Source organism: Pseudorca crassidens, chromosome 9, assembly GCF_039906515.1.
Source record: "Pseudorca crassidens isolate mPseCra1 chromosome 9, mPseCra1.hap1, whole genome shotgun sequence".
NCBI lineage: Eukaryota > Metazoa > Chordata > Mammalia > Artiodactyla > Delphinidae > Pseudorca > Pseudorca crassidens.
In genome coordinates, this window is record NC_090304.1 from 71,323,036 (window position 1) to 71,339,764 (window position 16,729).

Here is a 16,729-nt window from a genome sequence, read left to right on the forward strand (position 1 = left end):
TATAGTGTAGAAGGCAGAGTTAGACACATGTCCCTCTTGGACAAAAAAAAAGCCCACGGTTGTGAAAAGAGTAGATATATATCAACTTCCTGAAAGCTAGGGGCCCCCTGTTACAGGACCTTGGCAACCTCCAACATGCAGAATGATCTGACCCATGAAATTATACTTCACTTTCAGTCAGCCAAGCCATTTTTCAGTTCCCTCGTGTCAAAAGACTCCGTGTACTGGCAGTCTGTAGCTGGAACCTACCTTTTTTTTTTTTTTAATTACTGCAAACCCTTTAGTCTTGGGTATTATGTAAGCTCAATAAAGACTTGTTAGGCTGAATTATTTAATTGAGTAGACGAAGATTGACCAAATGGCATGAGCAAACCTAGAACTCACTGAGTAGAATCTTCATCCATCAGGTCATCTTGACTTGCTTCCTGGTATTTATTTAATTGTTATTTTTAATTTTTTGCTTCCCAGCTACAGAGGGCTGATGGTCAAGTTTAGACGAGGGCTGGGTTTGAGGCCAAGGGAACTCAACCCCTTTTCGAGGACTCTGCTGGCCTTGCAGGAACCTGTTCTTCGCTGCCTGCCACCGGTGCACACCTTGGCATTAAATTGCATAAAGGCACAGCGTGGCATCTGAGGACTTTTCTTTTTGATGTTCTGGAGCGTCTTGTTCCCCCCTGCCCAAGAGTTGTTCAATTTGGGGCTCCTCCCTGGGCATCTCTCCCTACCCAGCTCTCAGCACCCAGGTCATTTGCCTGTCGGAGGATCACTTAAATGCAAGTGCATTTCTTTGTAATCGTTTCCTCTCTGTGCACAGATCGACTGGAGACTGCCAACAGGCAGCTGTCCAGCAGGGAGTATGACGGACACGAAGACAGAGCGGCCGAGGGGCTTTACGCTTCCCAGAGTGAGTCTCCATGCTTACCTATCCCAACTGTGTAGTTTTAAAAACTGGGGGCCTGAGGAAAGAACCCTGTTAGTTTTAAGTAAGTTTTGTGCCACTTGCTTTTTGTTTGTTGATTTAACATATAAGCTGTAGGCCGAAGATGAGACCCTCCTAGTTCTGCCAGAGACAAAGCCTAGGTTGATGTGTTAATTTCAGTAATGTTTATTCTGACCTCCTTACCTACAGTTTCTGTTTCTCCCTAATACCCTCCATGGGTATTATAGAGTATTTACTGGCACTCGCCACTTGGTCTAAGGCAAAGTTCTCTTTCCCCATGGAAAGGGAAGGAAGCCTGTGGTGGGATTTGCTCTTTTGTCACATTCTGTGTGTGCCTAGGTTGAGCAGTTCTGGACTGGCTGCCCCTGGCATCATGAAGCCACCTAAATGTTCCCAGCACGCGTCTCAGTAGGTGACACTCGCTTGCGAACCATTGGGCCCATTTCAGCCAGGAATAAAATGGCTTCCTGTGCCTCAAGATTTATTGGGAGAATGTTCTATTAGTTTCACCAGAGACAAACGATAGAAGCAAATGGGTTTTGAGAAACCATCGATTAAGTTTCGAATTTCTGCACATTCATTCATTGTCCAAGTCAGAAATGTAAAAATCCAACTGGCTTTTTCGGGAAACTGTTTAGAAAACTGAATTCATTTCTCTGTCATGATTCTCAACAACATTGTGAGTTAAGTGCTCACACACTAAAAACAGTTTGAACAACAAAAAGTCCTGCGTTCAGACTCTGGCCATCCATTGTATAATGGTGGTATTCTGATGCTTGGGTCGCTCAACGCAGCTCTACCTTTTCAAGGCTGGGAAACAATTGGTTAAACTTTCTAATTTCCAGTACTATTTGTTGGGGTTAAGCTCCTTTGTTTTTCCCAGATTTACTCATGATTGCATTCCATTTTGAGTCTCAGCTTCATTTTTTAAATTCTGTTTTGGCAAATGGACACTAATACAGCCTTGGGCTTTTGCATCAGATTCCTTTGCAGTCTTGCAGTTAGGTGAATTGGCCCGTGCTCCAGCCTCACATACAGAGCTATATCTATCAACGTCTTGAATTATCCACTTTCCTAACAAAAGTTATTTCTTCTCGTGGGTGCAGTAGATTTACCATTTCATCTGAGCTTTCATTTGAAAAATGAGTCATCTGTACTATTTGCACTTGATTTTGACACCTTAATTTTGGGTGATCGTGTGCTTAGGTAGAGTGAGTATCTTTGTGGCAGTTATGTCAGTGACGTCACTTTGCTGATACTCTGCCTTCTTGTCAGGGGATATTATTTTGTCACTTAGTTTGGGTCAAAATGGAAATGTCAGCGAGTTTCATCTGATGGGCATTTGCTGTAACCTCTCAGCCTAGGCTGTGCTAACGGACTAATAGGTTTTGGTGTCGTGTGAGTTCGGAAATGTTCTCAAAGATTTTAACCTTCTGGCTCAAAGCTAACACATCAATAACGTAGGCAAAGAGGCCCTTCCAGCTTTACAGGGAATGATTTGTTCTGTGCAAACATACGCTGCTGTGTTCCAGAGGCGTAAACAAGAGAGTCCAGGGGCATTTTTCAACTGCTGAAATGTGCCTTAGTGTTGACATGTAATGTAATTGCATCTTGGCAGGACATTTGAAGCAGGTTTGCTAGCAGTGATATCTAACCAATTTTTCAGTACCTGGTCTTTTCAGGACATGTTGTGCCTTCCTCACAGCTTTACAATTATTTGCATTAGCTTCTTGTCTCCTGGTGTAGCCAAGAGATGGACTTGAGATGTTATTTCAAATTTACAATAGGTTTTTTTCTTAGTGAGTTGGAAGAACTCTTTGTATATGAAGGAAATTAGCATGTCCCCTGCCAAATATAGTGCAGGTATTTTCCCCAGTTGTTTTTTTATCTTTGAATATAGTGTTCTTTATCTTACAGAAGATTTTTCAAGTGACTGTATTTATGCCTTCTAGGTTTTATGTCATACTTAGAAATGCTTTTTCCAATCCAAAATTATAAACATATTCACCTATGTTTTCTTCAAGTATGTTTATGATTTCATTGTTTGTAAGCCTTATATTTTAGAAGCCAATTAGGGAGGCACAGGAGGAGAGAAATTCATGAAGAACTAACCTGTAGGCAAGGAGACTAGTTAACAGATATTTTAATATCTGGGCAAGAGAGGTAAAGGTCCTGAACCAAGACAGAAGTAGTAGTGGAGGGTAGGAGACAGATAAACAGGTGACAAATTAGTAGGATTTGGTGACCAATTGAATAAGGACAGTGAGAGAGAGAGAGAAAAGAGTGTGAACTAGAGCCACTAGATGTGTGGTCATCCTTTACCAATAAAAAGCAGCAGGAGGAGGAGGAGTTGGGATTAAGTAACCAGTGAAGGTTTTTTTTTTGTTTTGTTTTGTTTTTTTTTTTTGCGGTACGCGGGCCTCTCACTGCTGTGGTCTCTCCCGTTGCGGAGCACAGGCTCCGTACGCGCAGGCTCAGCGGCCATGGCTCACGGGCCCAGCCGCTCCACGGCATGTGGGATCTTCTCGGACTGGGGCACGAACCCGTGTCCCCTGCATCGGCAGGCGGACTCTCAACCACTGCGCCACCATGGAAGCCCCCAGTGAAGGTTTGAGCATGTTGAGTCATCTCATGCCCATAGCTAAGTGAGCAGGTGTAATAACAAAGGTGCAGACGTACCCTGGAGGCTGGTGATGGGTGGTGCTCTCTGTCAGGCTTTCCTTTTAGCACGTGGGCACAGAATGGCAGGCACAAATTACTATCTCTCTTCGCAATTATTAATGTGTTCAGTTATCTGTATAGCTTTTTAGAAGCTCTATTGTAAGAGTACTTTTCAGTGCCTAGTAATCATAATTATAAACTTTGGGCACTCGAGAGAGGAGCCATCCTTTTCAAATGAGTCTTTTGAGATTCCAATGCTTGGCTAAGAGAAAGGCAGGTCTGACTGCATAGCAAATAGTAGTGACTTCTCTGGCTCACGCCTACCAGGAGCTAAGGCTACGGTGGGAAGCCCCTGACAACCACCTTGGCCAGTGGAAAAGTTAGAAGGAAAGGGAATAATAACATGTTTGACCTTTTTGCTCAGTGTTCAGGTTGAAGCTTGGAGTCCAGGTCCAAGAGCGCCCAAGGCACTCTTGCAGCATGAGCGGTCGGGAGGACTTCTGTAAACTCTCAGCTGACGGAAGGGGAACATCCTTCCTGGCATGATTTCTAAATTTCCCTGCTGCCCAGAGTAGGTTTTCTTTAAAGAAACAAAATTCTGCTCTTTAGTTGGAGCCTGATGAAGGCCTGGAAGGACTGCCTTGGTCATTACCACTTAGCTCTACAAGTTGAAATGAACATTCAACAGGGCGATAATTGTGCTCCTCTCGGACGTGAGATTTGCCTGTATTAAAAATCTTGCTGAATGGAGTGCCTAGGAATTTGATGGCTCTGAGGAGTGTTTTTCCCTATCACCTCATGGCGTTGTGTTTTTCTCTTTGGAGGAATTCAAAAATTTGTGCGTGTGTTTTCTGGTCTTACTTATTTGTTTTTCCAAATATGTTTGCAGCCAAATTGCTCCTTAAAAACAGGGCATCTAGCCAATTTCCTTTCTGATCTGGCTGAGTGAAACTGGGACTTCTTGGTCCTTTAGCTTTTTTAACTTACTGAGATTCCTAGTTTTCCCATTCACTTATTTGTCACATGTGTGCATGCGTGCTTTTGTACACACACACACACACACACACCAGACACAGGCCACTGTCCGCTAAACGCAGTGCCCCGGGAATGTCTGTCATCATTCTTAGCTCTGTCTTCTCAATAAGTGAAACGTTTTAACTGTTTCTTTCTGAAAACTGGTAACTGCAGAGTTTCCATCACTAGTTGGTCAGAAAGCCAAAAATAAAATATTAGTTGTGGGGAAACGAGACTGGCACAGATGATCTTCTTATATTCTTGCGTGGAGGGGGAGCTGATTAGCTCTGGCACACTTGTATTATTCCAGGATGAAACGCAGTCATGTTACAGGATGGCCATCAACTTATCTCCCCACCACCACCCCATTAGGATTCTTTAGGCCCCATGGATTCAGCATATTCGGTTAAACTGAAGTCTATGTAAGTCAGATTCTGGCTTTTGTTAAATGTCCCTGTCTAAGAAAAAAAGGTGTTTTGGGCATTCATTTGTTTAAATTAATAAGTAATGGGTGTAAATCAGTCAAGACTAATTCATAGGATTTTCCCTTATAATCCCCATGGGTTTAAAAATGAACCAAAAAAAAGTGTGGGACCACTCTATTAAAAATAATAGTAACTTGCCATTTTCAGTGTATCTTATAATCGTCATCTTACCCTTGAATTTTATCTTAGGTACTTTGATTTTCTGTCTCTTATAGAACATAAAAGAGACAAAAATAATTTCCTAAAAGAAAATCCCTCTGGTTTTTGTATTTCCTCTAAGGGCTTGTGTGAAACACAAAGCAGAAACTACAATGACATAAACATTAATTCTGTTGACCTACATAGAGCATAAGGAGCTTATTCTGAATCCTCATTGGGTTTCATTACATCATGTTGTGGGTTTCTATCAGGCTTCAGTAGGAAGGCGAGGTTAGATGTTGTCACACGTGGATGCACTGGGCTTCTTCCTCCTCTGTGGGCCTGCTGGTGCTTGCAGCTCCTGACTCAGTGCGAAGCCCCTACTACAAGCACCTACCCTGCCTACATTCTCTGTGGGCACCATTCCTTTGCATGGATCTCCTCCACTAGGTGAGAGAATTATAGGCATTCTTTACCAACATCCATCCCCAACCCTCATTAAAACCCTTTGGATCTTCATGTACCTGGCACTCAATAAATGTTTATTGAGGGGCTGAGTAAAAGTGGGAAATCCCTGTAACAACAGGCTTGAAATTCTCATATGGTGCATAGTATCTAAACGTTCTTTTTAGCTCAATGTCTCCCAGTCATGTTGGGAGCTACCTCTGGTTTTGCTCAATTATTTCAAGATATTAGGCGAAATTATTAATGAACTACCTTCAGAAGAAGAAGCAACTTAAAAATGCTTGACTTTTTTTTTTTTTTTTTTTTTTTGCCTTCCACCTTCCCCCTTCCCTTCCTTCCTTGGTTTTTCAAATAGGGAGATATCCAGGTAAGGGAAATCTTCTACTATGAGGAACAGTAGTATTTTTTCATGAAAATGACTGCTATATACTACAATATAGTTGACTTCTGGTTCCCTGACGCCTTCTCTTTACTCTGCTGTGGTTATGTTGGAGATGAGAGCTGGTGATGGTATAGGAAAGTTTTTGTAGCAGCCGACCATATTTTCACACTAACTGATCCATAGATCATGCCAGACACCACAGATCAGCTCCCGGGCAAAGGGGAAGGAATCGTCCACGGAGCCTGCCAAGGTGCATCTCTTAAACCAGGAAAATTTTCTTGCCCTAAATTAATGATTCTCCTTTGAAGGAGATGATCTTTTAGATGACGTCTATATTTAGTAGGACTGTGCGATTCTAGAAAGCAAAGGTTTTGTAGGCATGGGCTAAAGCAACTAATCTTGGATCAGTTACCGCATCTTCTGGTTCCTGGACTCTCACTGACATGTTCAGTGACCTGACGTTAGGTGCTTAATCTCCCTGTACCTACATTTCCTCTAAAGAAATAGAGGAATAAATCTCCCCATTGAGCCAGCAGAGCTCTTCGGGCTAACCGATGATAGGAAATGCAAAGAAGACTTTATACCACGCATTTATTCTGCAGCACTCCTTCCTGCTCCTTTGCATTCTCCCTCCACCTTCTCTGAAAGGACCTGCCAGTTTTCAGGGTGGGGTCAATGGGCCGTGTTCCCAAAGAATGCCTGGGTGGCCCGCCGAGCCTTGCTGGGTTTGGAAGGCAGAGCATAGGAGTGCTTAAGTCGCTTGATCAACCTTGACAGGCAGCACCAAGAAACTTCAAACCTCCATGACAACCAGCTGCACACCCAGGCTGCAGGGCATCTGTTTACGTTCCATCAAATCTTCTTCCCAAGTGTGAAGAGTAATGTTCCTCAATTTAGACCGATTTTCCGTGCTTAAAAAACCAGAGCCGAGAGCAGAATGGTCTCTTGGTCATGTGTCGATATCCAGTGTCTAACAGGTGAACCTGACTTATGATTTTTCACCTTGTTGGTTTTAAAATTATTTATTTGCTTAGCATTCCTGTTTGGGGATTGAAAAATCAAGTGTCTCGAACTTCATTACGCTCTGTGTTCCTTGCACTCATAGCTGGACGGATGGATGGAGGAAGCACAGACTGAAAACCAGACCGAAACCCATTTGCATTTCATGTGGCCTGAGGGACCCCTCACTTTCGCTGGCAGTTCAGAGGCAAGAGATCCACATTCAGGTCTCGGCTCAAAGTTAGAGAAGGCTGCCTGAGATAGGATCCGGTCTTCCTTTTATATACTCTGCCAGTACCCTGTTCCCTTTGTAAACACTCATCATACTGTAAATAAGGAAGTGTTTGGATGATCATTTGCTCTCTTCCCGTACTAAACTGTCCACACCACGAGGGCATGGACCCTGACCTCATCTTCACCATTGTAGCCCCAGGTCACTGTGTTTCAGAAGCTGGCACAGTACCTGGTGCTTAGAAGCATTTAATAAACATTTATTGGATGTTGAATGAAATGATGACCATTATCACGTATTCAGAAACGGTTATTGGCTACCTACGATGAATGCGCAGTGTTCTAGGCCATAGGTCAGCAAACTCTTTCCGTGAAGGGCCGGAATGTAAATAATTCTCTGCTTGGGGGCCGTAACTACTCAACTCTGTCCCTGTAGCCCCAAAGCCGCCATAGACGAGCCGTGGACAAGTGGCCTGACTGTGGGCTGGCTTTGGCCTGCAGGGCATAGCCTGTGAACCTCTGCTCCAGGCACTGGTCATGGAAGAGAAAGGGAAAGAAGAAGCCCCAGCAAAAGGAGGATGGAAAATAAAGAACTTCAGAAGTATTAGGTCTTATTTTGTAAATTGTCCTAATTTATAAATCAGGATATAACTGTTATTTTCTTTCCTGGGAGAGTTTCACGGTCATCTTTTACTTAATTCCTAATCGGGTGAGCGTGATTATTTCACATTAGATAAACTGAGACACATACAAATGCCGTCACAAACCTTAGTTAGCCCAGTGGGGATCCACAATTAGCTCACGATGGAGACAGGGCTGGGCAGGACAGCCCTGTGGTTAGCCACGGCTAGTAACTGCCTGGGTAGTGAGGTCTCAGGGGTGCCTCTCCCAGCAGGGCCGTAAATCCTCCCATAAGCATCCTGCTGTGAGATGATGTCTGCAGATCTTATATATCAGGGTTGGAAAGGACCTGAAAGGTCACAAGTCTGGTTACCAGTAATACACATGTCCTCTGAACCAGAGCTCCTTAGAAGGCCATCTGATGGCCGTTGTGAGCGACAGAGTTTCCGGAGGCTGTTGATCTGATGGTTCAAAGTTTATCTTCAGGTGGAGTTGCAGGGGTGCTCCCTTGTAATCTGGCCTTCAGGTCCTGGTTCAGGTCATCTAACGGCAGTAACAGCTGCCACCACGGACTGAGCACTTACTGTGGGCCAAGCACTGTGCTAACCTCTGTAGGTACACCGTCTCTGTTCATCCTCCAAGCAGCCCTGTGAGGGAGGTGTCACAGGTATTTAATAGATCAGGAAACTGGGGCACAGGAAGGTTAAGTAACTTGGTCATACAGGCAGGTAAGTGGAGAAGACAGGTTTTGAACCCAGGGCATCCTGACTCTGGAGAGCCACTTCCTGTGTACCAGGGAGGTGGGAAGAGGTGGCAGGGTTGGACTCCCCGTGATTTTAGAGCTCGTTTAGCATGGCCTCCATGCTTCGTTAAAGAAGAAACTGTGACCAAGGATGATCAAATGATTTGTCCAAGGCCCCCTGGGTGCTTAATGCAAGACCATGACAAGAACACCTCCTTTTTCTTGTTTTCTCCTTCCCCTTCTCCAAAGGTCATCTCTGTTGGCTCTGGGGGTGATGAAAGATTTCACATTTTTACCCAGAGAGGAATTCAGCCTTAGTAAGCGAACGTAAATAATTCTTGTACTAGAAGTCTTACTGCAAATTATTTAGCCCAGTAATGTGACTTAATAATAATGTATTCAAGCCATCTCAAATGAGTGCTAACTACTGGAATGAACATTCTGTGCTTCTGACTTCTACATCTGTCTTTGAACCAGAGCCAGTTATAATAAAAGGCCTTGCTGGGTAATCCACTACAGATACAAAAACAAAAAAAACTGTCGAGACCAGCATAGAGTTTAAAAGTTTTCTCAAAATGTCTATGAAATTAAACTCTTTGTTCTCTGGATGATAAGAATAAAAAATTAGCAGAACACAATGAGTAACCCTGTGGTATAGTTTCTTACAATTAGTTTTTGAAATTATTTTTGGTTCATGAATTGGAAGGAGAGCATACAGTTTGTATCTTAATGGAATCCAAGAACTTTGACAGGACGAAGTGTTTGCTTTAAGTTCAGAAAATTTGGTCTTGGACCATTAAAAATAAGCTTGCATCTGCTACTAATTTTCTTCTTGCCGACAAAGACTGTGGTTTGGTAGAAAGAAGAAGAATAAAAGGATCTGCTCAAAGCAAGTTACAAAAATGACAATGGGAGGGGTCGCAGAAGTTAAGGAAGGGAGAACATATAATTGCAGGTGATGCATTTCTTTCTCCCTGGTCAGTCGTAGATTGAGTCCCTTCTGTCCCAGATATAACAATTCCCTCAGCATCAACTTCTATCTTTCAGCCGGGTTTTGGCGTTAAGCCATATCTGCCCTTCAAAGGGAGCATTTAGAAAGCATCATTTTATTATACATATTATAATAATGCCTTAATTAAACCAAATATAGGTATATAATATATACCTATATGTACACACAATAAAGTGTACACATTTTAAGTGTACAGTGCCATGAAATGTGACAATGGCCACAGTCCAGCCCCAGCACAGGTGCAGCTCTGTCCTCTGCAGTGAGTGGCCTCTCACGCCATCTGTCGGCCTGCCTCACTTTTCACTCCTGTCAGGTCATTGCTCTCTGCATTATATCCAGGCTTCATGGCTGTTTTCTTCAGGGGCAGCCAGATTGTCTGGTAGGGTCTTACTTTGTCATACCTGGAAATAGACGTGTATGTTATTTACCTTTTTGTATTAAGAAAAGAGAAAGCAAAAAAGGACTTCTGTGGAGGTTATAGAAAGTGCAAGTTATCAGGTTTAGTTGTTAATCGATTCACGCGTAGGTGTATAGTCAAAATCAAATGCCCTGTGCATCCTGTATTTATGTGGCATTTTTAACTCATTGCTTAATTTGTTATTACGTTGTCTGCAGTGACACAGAAGTAGCAGTACATTTTTACTTCAAGTTAAAAAAAAATAAAGTAGAAGGTTGAACAGTACATGTGGAAGCTGAGCTGGATGAATGGGTGTATATTCAGTCAAGTGAGTTTGCAGGCTACACATGTATAAATCTAGGCAGGTAAAAAAATACCTATGATTTATACCTGGGTGTATAAGTATAGTTTCTAAAATAAAAATGCAATATGGGGCTTCCCTGGTGGTGCAGTGGTTGAGAGTCCGCCTGCCGATGCAGGGGACACGAGTTCATGCCCCGAACTGGGAAGATCCCACATGCCGTGAAGCGGCTGGGCCCGTGAGCCGTGGCTGCTGAGCCTGCGTGTCCGGAGCCTGTGCTCCGCAACGGGAGAGGCCACAACAGTGAGAGGCACGCGTACCGCAAAAAAAAAAAAAAAAAAAAAATGCAGTATGAAGAATGAGTAGATTAGAAAAAGTTATATTAAGAGAGCTTTTACTGGTATTCAAATAAGTATTTTACCAAATCATACCTGAGATATTTTACATTTGGTGCTACAAAAAGTAGCACTTTGGGGTATTAAACTCACTTCCTGGATATTAAAGAGCAAGAGATAAATTAAGTATGTTAAGACCAAAATGTGTTGTTTTCCTCCGTTAGATTACTAGAAGATTTTGTGGTTCGGCTTTGTTACTTTCCAGTGATAAGCATCTGAAAAGGATCATTTTTGAATTTTATTTTAAATATCCAGTTAGAATTTGAGCTTGTATTGATAGGATCCTCTTATTCGGTGACTGTTGCCTAAACTTGTCATATTTCTTTCTTCGCAGACGAAACACGCTATCTTAGATTCCTAAAGTCCTACAAAGATAGAGGGGTTTAGACACATTATGAAGTAAGCCCAGTAGGAAGGCTAAGTCAGACAGACATCAGCCACTGTACCTGGAGTACAAGCAGAATATGGTATAAAGACTCGTGAAAGAACTACTTCCCCCCAGCAGAGTGTACGTGTGCGGGTTCTCCCGTACAGGAGAGATCTGTTTTACTGAAGGAATCAGAAAAGCTTCGTGCAGTGTGTAGCCTTTAGGGTGGGCCTGGGAAACTAATTTGCATGTTAGAGTAATTTTGCTGCCATAATACTTTGTAAAAGGGAAAGTTTCTCTTTTCCTTTTAACTTGGGGCAACAAAGATTGAATAAATCCTTCACACTTCAGTCTTTGCCTCACTTTCTCGTACTGATTCATTTCTCAAAAAAAATGTCTTCCCTACATTTTAGCAATAGCCATTTCCACAAATCTGTGTTTCTCTTGTAGTGTCTGAACCACTGGCTTTCAAACTCAGAGCTCTTGTTTAAAAGGAAGCGTATCTGGAAGCCCAGTACGTAAAACGCACGAAACCCGAACAGATTTCTGGTCGAGACAGGGGTGTGTTTGTCAGAAGCCTCCTCCTTCCTACTTGGCCCACGGCATCCCTTTTCTCCTCTCTCCCCATCCTTCTCTCTCCCAGGGCTCTGCAGAACAGAGTCTGGTTGAACTCCCCTTCTTAATTTTCTTTATTACACAATTCGTTTTAAAATAGTTCACTCTCAGCCATTTAAAAACAAGCCCTGGCTGGAGTGTCCCTGTGTTTGTTAACAGACCTATTTAGTCGCCCACTCACAACCCTTGTCTCCCGTTGCCTGGAACCATGGCAACTTGCACATGCATACAGGGAAGGCAGAGCGCCCAACACCCTTTCCTGAAATAACGAGCTTCCTTACCTGAGAAACTTTATCAGCAAATTTTTAAAAGATAACAAAAAGCCAAACCAGGGGCGTTATGGGGTCAGCTTTGTATTCTATCGCTTTTTCATTTCCGAATGAATGAGTGTGGCTTTTAAAGGTAGGTCATCTCTTGTGTTGTTTCGTATCAAATAAACCTCATGTGAACAGATCACTCTTACACGATGTGAACAGTGCTCTGTTTGGATTATATTTTGGGGATCTCTTTCCGGGTTTGTCAGTTTGACACTCAAACCGGGGTGAAGGGGTGAGGGCGGATATAAGAATGAGCTTCCAAGGGTAGCATGTCTTTGAGGCAGAATGAACCTAAATATCTTTGCGGATAGTGAAGTAGTTGGAATACCTTCCTATTGTCTTTCCACTCCCACAACCTCAGAAGAAAGTACTTCTGGGCTTCCCTGGTGGCGTAGTGGTTGAGAGTCCGCCTGCCGATGCAGGGGACACGGGTTCGTGCCCTGGTCTGGGAAGATCCCACATGCCGCGGAGCGGCTGGGCCCGTGAGCCATGGCCGCTGAGCCTGCGCGTCCGGAGCCCGTGCTCTGCAACGGGAGAGGCCACAACAGTAAGAGACCCGCGTACCGCAAAAAAAAAAAAAAAAAAAAGGACTTCGAAGAGGATCTGACTTCAGTTACCCCATAAATCATAGCTGACCCTTGGAATAGGCTCCAGCAGCTGCTCAGAATTATAAGATATGGTGCCGGGATATGGAACTCAGGGCCAAAGAATCCTGAGGAAGAAGAAACAGGAGGAAACATTCTAGGAAGAGATAATATGGCAAGTAATTATTCAGACATCTTTTCAGAAGAGGGAGTCCATTTTATCAGCATGGTGAAGTGACTAGTTACCAGAGTCAGTGCCATTAGTGTTGGTCAGCCTTGTCCTAAGGCATTACTATCAAGTCCTTTCTTGGTGGAGACGGGAATAGAGGTGTAAAGAAACAACAGAGAGTGTCTTAGTGATCTTTTGGTTACAAAAAGAAAAATCCAACTGGGCTAGCTTAGGCCCAGATAAGAGGAATTTTTTTTTTTTTTTTTTAAAGAAGTATCTTTGTGTGTGAAGGAGGCCCCAGGCAGGACGTGTATGCAGGCCTCGCAGGGGCCAGGGGCCGGGGGCCTGGGCTGGCCTGTTTGTGAGAATCAAGGGGCAGATGGTTTGGGGGGGCTCAGTGTTGGTCCGTGTGGCTCTGTTTCCCACTCTCCTTCTCACCGTGGACGCTCATCCACCTCTCCATGTCCATCTGCTTGAGTCTTCACTCTCCACCGTGTGCTTGCTCTGTTTCTCTAATGCACACGTGGGACGTGCTCACTAGCCTCAGAGCTGGGCTGCCTCTCTGTGTCAGCATCCCCCTCTCGCCCAGAGGCTCCCCCTCACACGGTCCCAGACCAGAGACTGGAAGTGACTCTGCTTGGGTCACAGAGCCCTTCAGGTTTGATCCTGTCAAAAGGGAGTGGTGGGTAGGGGAGGGTGAGCAGGGTTTTGTGATGCAGATGGGCTGCTCAGAACTTAGCCCTGTGAAGGGAGGAGTATAGTAGACATGCTTCCAAGTGGAGTGCTGTCTGGGCAGCCACTGTGAAAGCTGTCTACTCCGGGTGAGGACACACTTGCCTCTTTTTTTTTTTAATTGAAGTATAGTTAACTTACAATTTTGTGTTAGTTTCAGGTGTACAGCAAGGTGGTTCAGTTTTTGTGCTTTTCAGATTCCTTTTTATTATAGGTTATTACAAGATATTGAGTACAGATCCCTGTGCTGTACAGTAGGTCCTTGTTGGTTATCTGTATATAGTCGTGTGTATCTGTTAATCCCAAACTCCTAATTTATCTCCTCCTTATTACCCCCTTTGGTAACCATAAGTCTGTTTTCTATGTCTGTGAGTCTATTTCTGTTTTGTAAATAAGTTCATTTGTATCATTTTTTTGCATTCCACATATAGGTGATATCATGCTATTTGGAGAAAGACCTCTCTTTCTCCAAATGCTTGAAATGCCTTCCAAGCATTCTAGTGAATTAGTCACCCCTTGGTCAAACTGGTGGCAACCAGACTCCTCTGTCCCTCCAGCTATATTGGGCTTAGGGAAAAACTCATCAAAAACCCATTATATCAGGAAAGGCCTAGAAAATTAATTCCTCCTTGAGAAGGGCCAGGTTACAGCTTTGCACCCCGCCACGAGCTCCAGCCATAAGTTGGAGCACTGCATTAAAAACTAGCAGCGCAGCGCACGGTGCCCTGACACCTCCACTGCCAGACCCCACGCCCATGCTCCACCTGTTTCTCAACAGAGGTTACTGGGGTCCACCACCCAATGGTTCAGCTAGCAGTCAAGCTTAGTGCCCAGATAGTAATTGCAGAAACTCTTTCACCAGACTGTCCACATCAGAGCTTACGCAGAGCTGGCAAAGCAGGGTAAGATGGAAGGGGAGCATCTTTAAATTCTGGGCCCAGTTCTCACTTCCATCCACTTCTGCTCTTTTTCAAGCAAAGAGACTAACCTAGGGGTAGAGGCACAAAAGCGACTACCATTTGACCTGTTGCAAGTATCATAGCTCATCTTGCTTCCGATTTTTCAGTTGTCAAGTGGAGTTGATATAAGGATTCAGGAAATGAGGTTCTGTTGTGAAACTGAAGGCACAGTGCCTGGGTGTCATGTGTCTTAGCTGTTGCTGTTTATTAAGTATCTGTTATGTGCCAAGCCCCGTAGTAGGTATTTTACAGGTCATCGTTTTCATCCTCATAAGAGTCCTGCAAAATAGGTCTTGTTAGTTCCATCTGAGGAGATGGAGTCTGGAGAGGGGAAGTCACGTGTCCAAGGTGAACCAGTATGTGAAGGTGCCAGGATCACACCAGGTTGGCCTGGCTACAAAGCCCATGCCATCGCTGTGGTTTCCAGAATAAACTGTGTGCGAGCAGACATCCTCTGTGTAAATGGGACCGGAGCCATCAGGCTAAACAATGCCCTGCTCCACACAGTCGAGGGTAATTCATATCCACTGAGTAAACAGACCACGCTGGGCAAGAGTTCCCTTGTGTCAACTTGCCTGTTCTAGGAATTCTCAGTATATACATTGGAGCACAGCCAAAAGTTCAGTGTGAGGCTGATCTTTCTTGAGATCCATCCCAAGGGGGCTTAGCTAATAAACAGACTGAAAGGACTTCCCTGTGAGGTGGTTTCGCTCATGGGACTCACCCTTGGCATCTCCCAAGAGATAACTTTTTCCGGTGGTTCTGACACACCCAGTTCCCATGTCTCCAGGGAGTTAAGGGGCACAGTGACCCCCACCACATAGGCTCACTGCCTGGACACCACCTCCTCCTCACACCCTGGCCTGAGGTAGGGGTCCTTCCTGCGTTGTCACAGTCCCTGCGCAAGCATCAGTTGGAGCAGCTGGTCACGTTGCCTTTGCCTGTGTCCCTGACACTCTTCCCACCTGGCTGAGAGCAGCATGCTCCGTCCTATGCACCATGTAGCCCAAGGATTTATCACAATTTTTCGACGGCAACAATACCCTTGGCATTATCATAGTTGACATTTACTGGGTACTTACTCTATGCACTTTGAAGTGGGTACTATTGTGATCCTCGCATTAAAGGCAAGAAAACTGAAGCACAAAGACGTCCGTTTACTTCATGTCACAAAACCATAAGTGGTAGAGCTGGATATGAACCTGGGAAGCTTGATTCTAGATCCATGCTTTTTTTTTTTTTTTTTGCGGTACGCGGGCCTCTCTCTGTTGTGGCCTCTCCCGTTGCGGAGCACAGGCTCCGGACGTGCAGGCTCAGCGGCCATGGCTCACGGGCCCAGCCGCTCCGTGGCATGTGGGATCCTCCCGGGCCGGGGCACGAACCCGTGTCCCCTGCATCGGCAGGCGGACTCTCAACCACTGCACCACCAGGGAAGCCCTAGATCCATGCTTTTATCTAGTACTCTGTGATGCCTCCATGTAGCAGATGCTTAATTAATTAATATTTGCAAAGGGATACACATGAGGATTAATTGCTGTATTTTGAGATACATGATATGATCTGTGACATACTTAAATTTGTGCCACAATGAGCTGCGTTACAATGGCGCTCTCCCACGCCCCCTGCTTCTGTTATTCTGTGGGTCTTCATCCCCGCACGCTTGCACAGCAGAGGCAGTATAGCGCCATGCCTGTGAACATGCATTAGAGAGAGGCCGATGCCGGTTCTCGCTCTCCCACTGACGGGCATCACTTCTGTGGACACGTTACTTATCCTTTCTTAATGTCATGTTCCTCCAATGGAAGACGGAAATAATAATAGCGCCTACCTCATAGAGTAAACGTAAAGGAAATAATATAAATGGAGGAATTAAAGGGAATAATATAAGGCACCGTTCCTGGAACACAGTACCCATTCAACAGACATGAGCACGTTTTGTTATTATCACAATTGTCATGAACATCGGTTTTTAAAACTTTGCCATCGAGAACACTGCTTCCTGTCCACGGACAAGAAGTTCTGAGCCAGTGTGAGTGACACTAACTGATACTGCTTCAGCCTGAGGTCTAAAGTCACCAAACTTAGGACAAAGATGTTTGGACCCATGAATTCCAGAGACCTGAAAAGCATTCCAGAGCTAATGGATGGAGTCTTTGTCTGATACCCACATCTTTGTCCTGATGTGCGCCCTGTGAGGTTCAGG

General features: G+C 44.4%; 1 protein-coding gene across 11 annotated transcripts in view; it reads left to right on the forward strand.

Annotated features, from left to right (window-relative positions):
* Positions 1-16,729, forward strand: part of AMOTL1 (angiomotin like 1) — a 175,618-nt gene that overhangs the window by 130,308 nt on the left and 28,581 nt on the right. For all 11 annotated transcript variants that reach the window (XM_067750736.1, XM_067750738.1, XM_067750735.1 and 8 more), the window contains one exon: positions 815-904. In XM_067750736.1, coding sequence (XP_067606837.1) covers positions 815-904 — 90 coding nt within the window. The remainder of the gene's footprint in view (positions 1-814; positions 905-16,729) is intronic.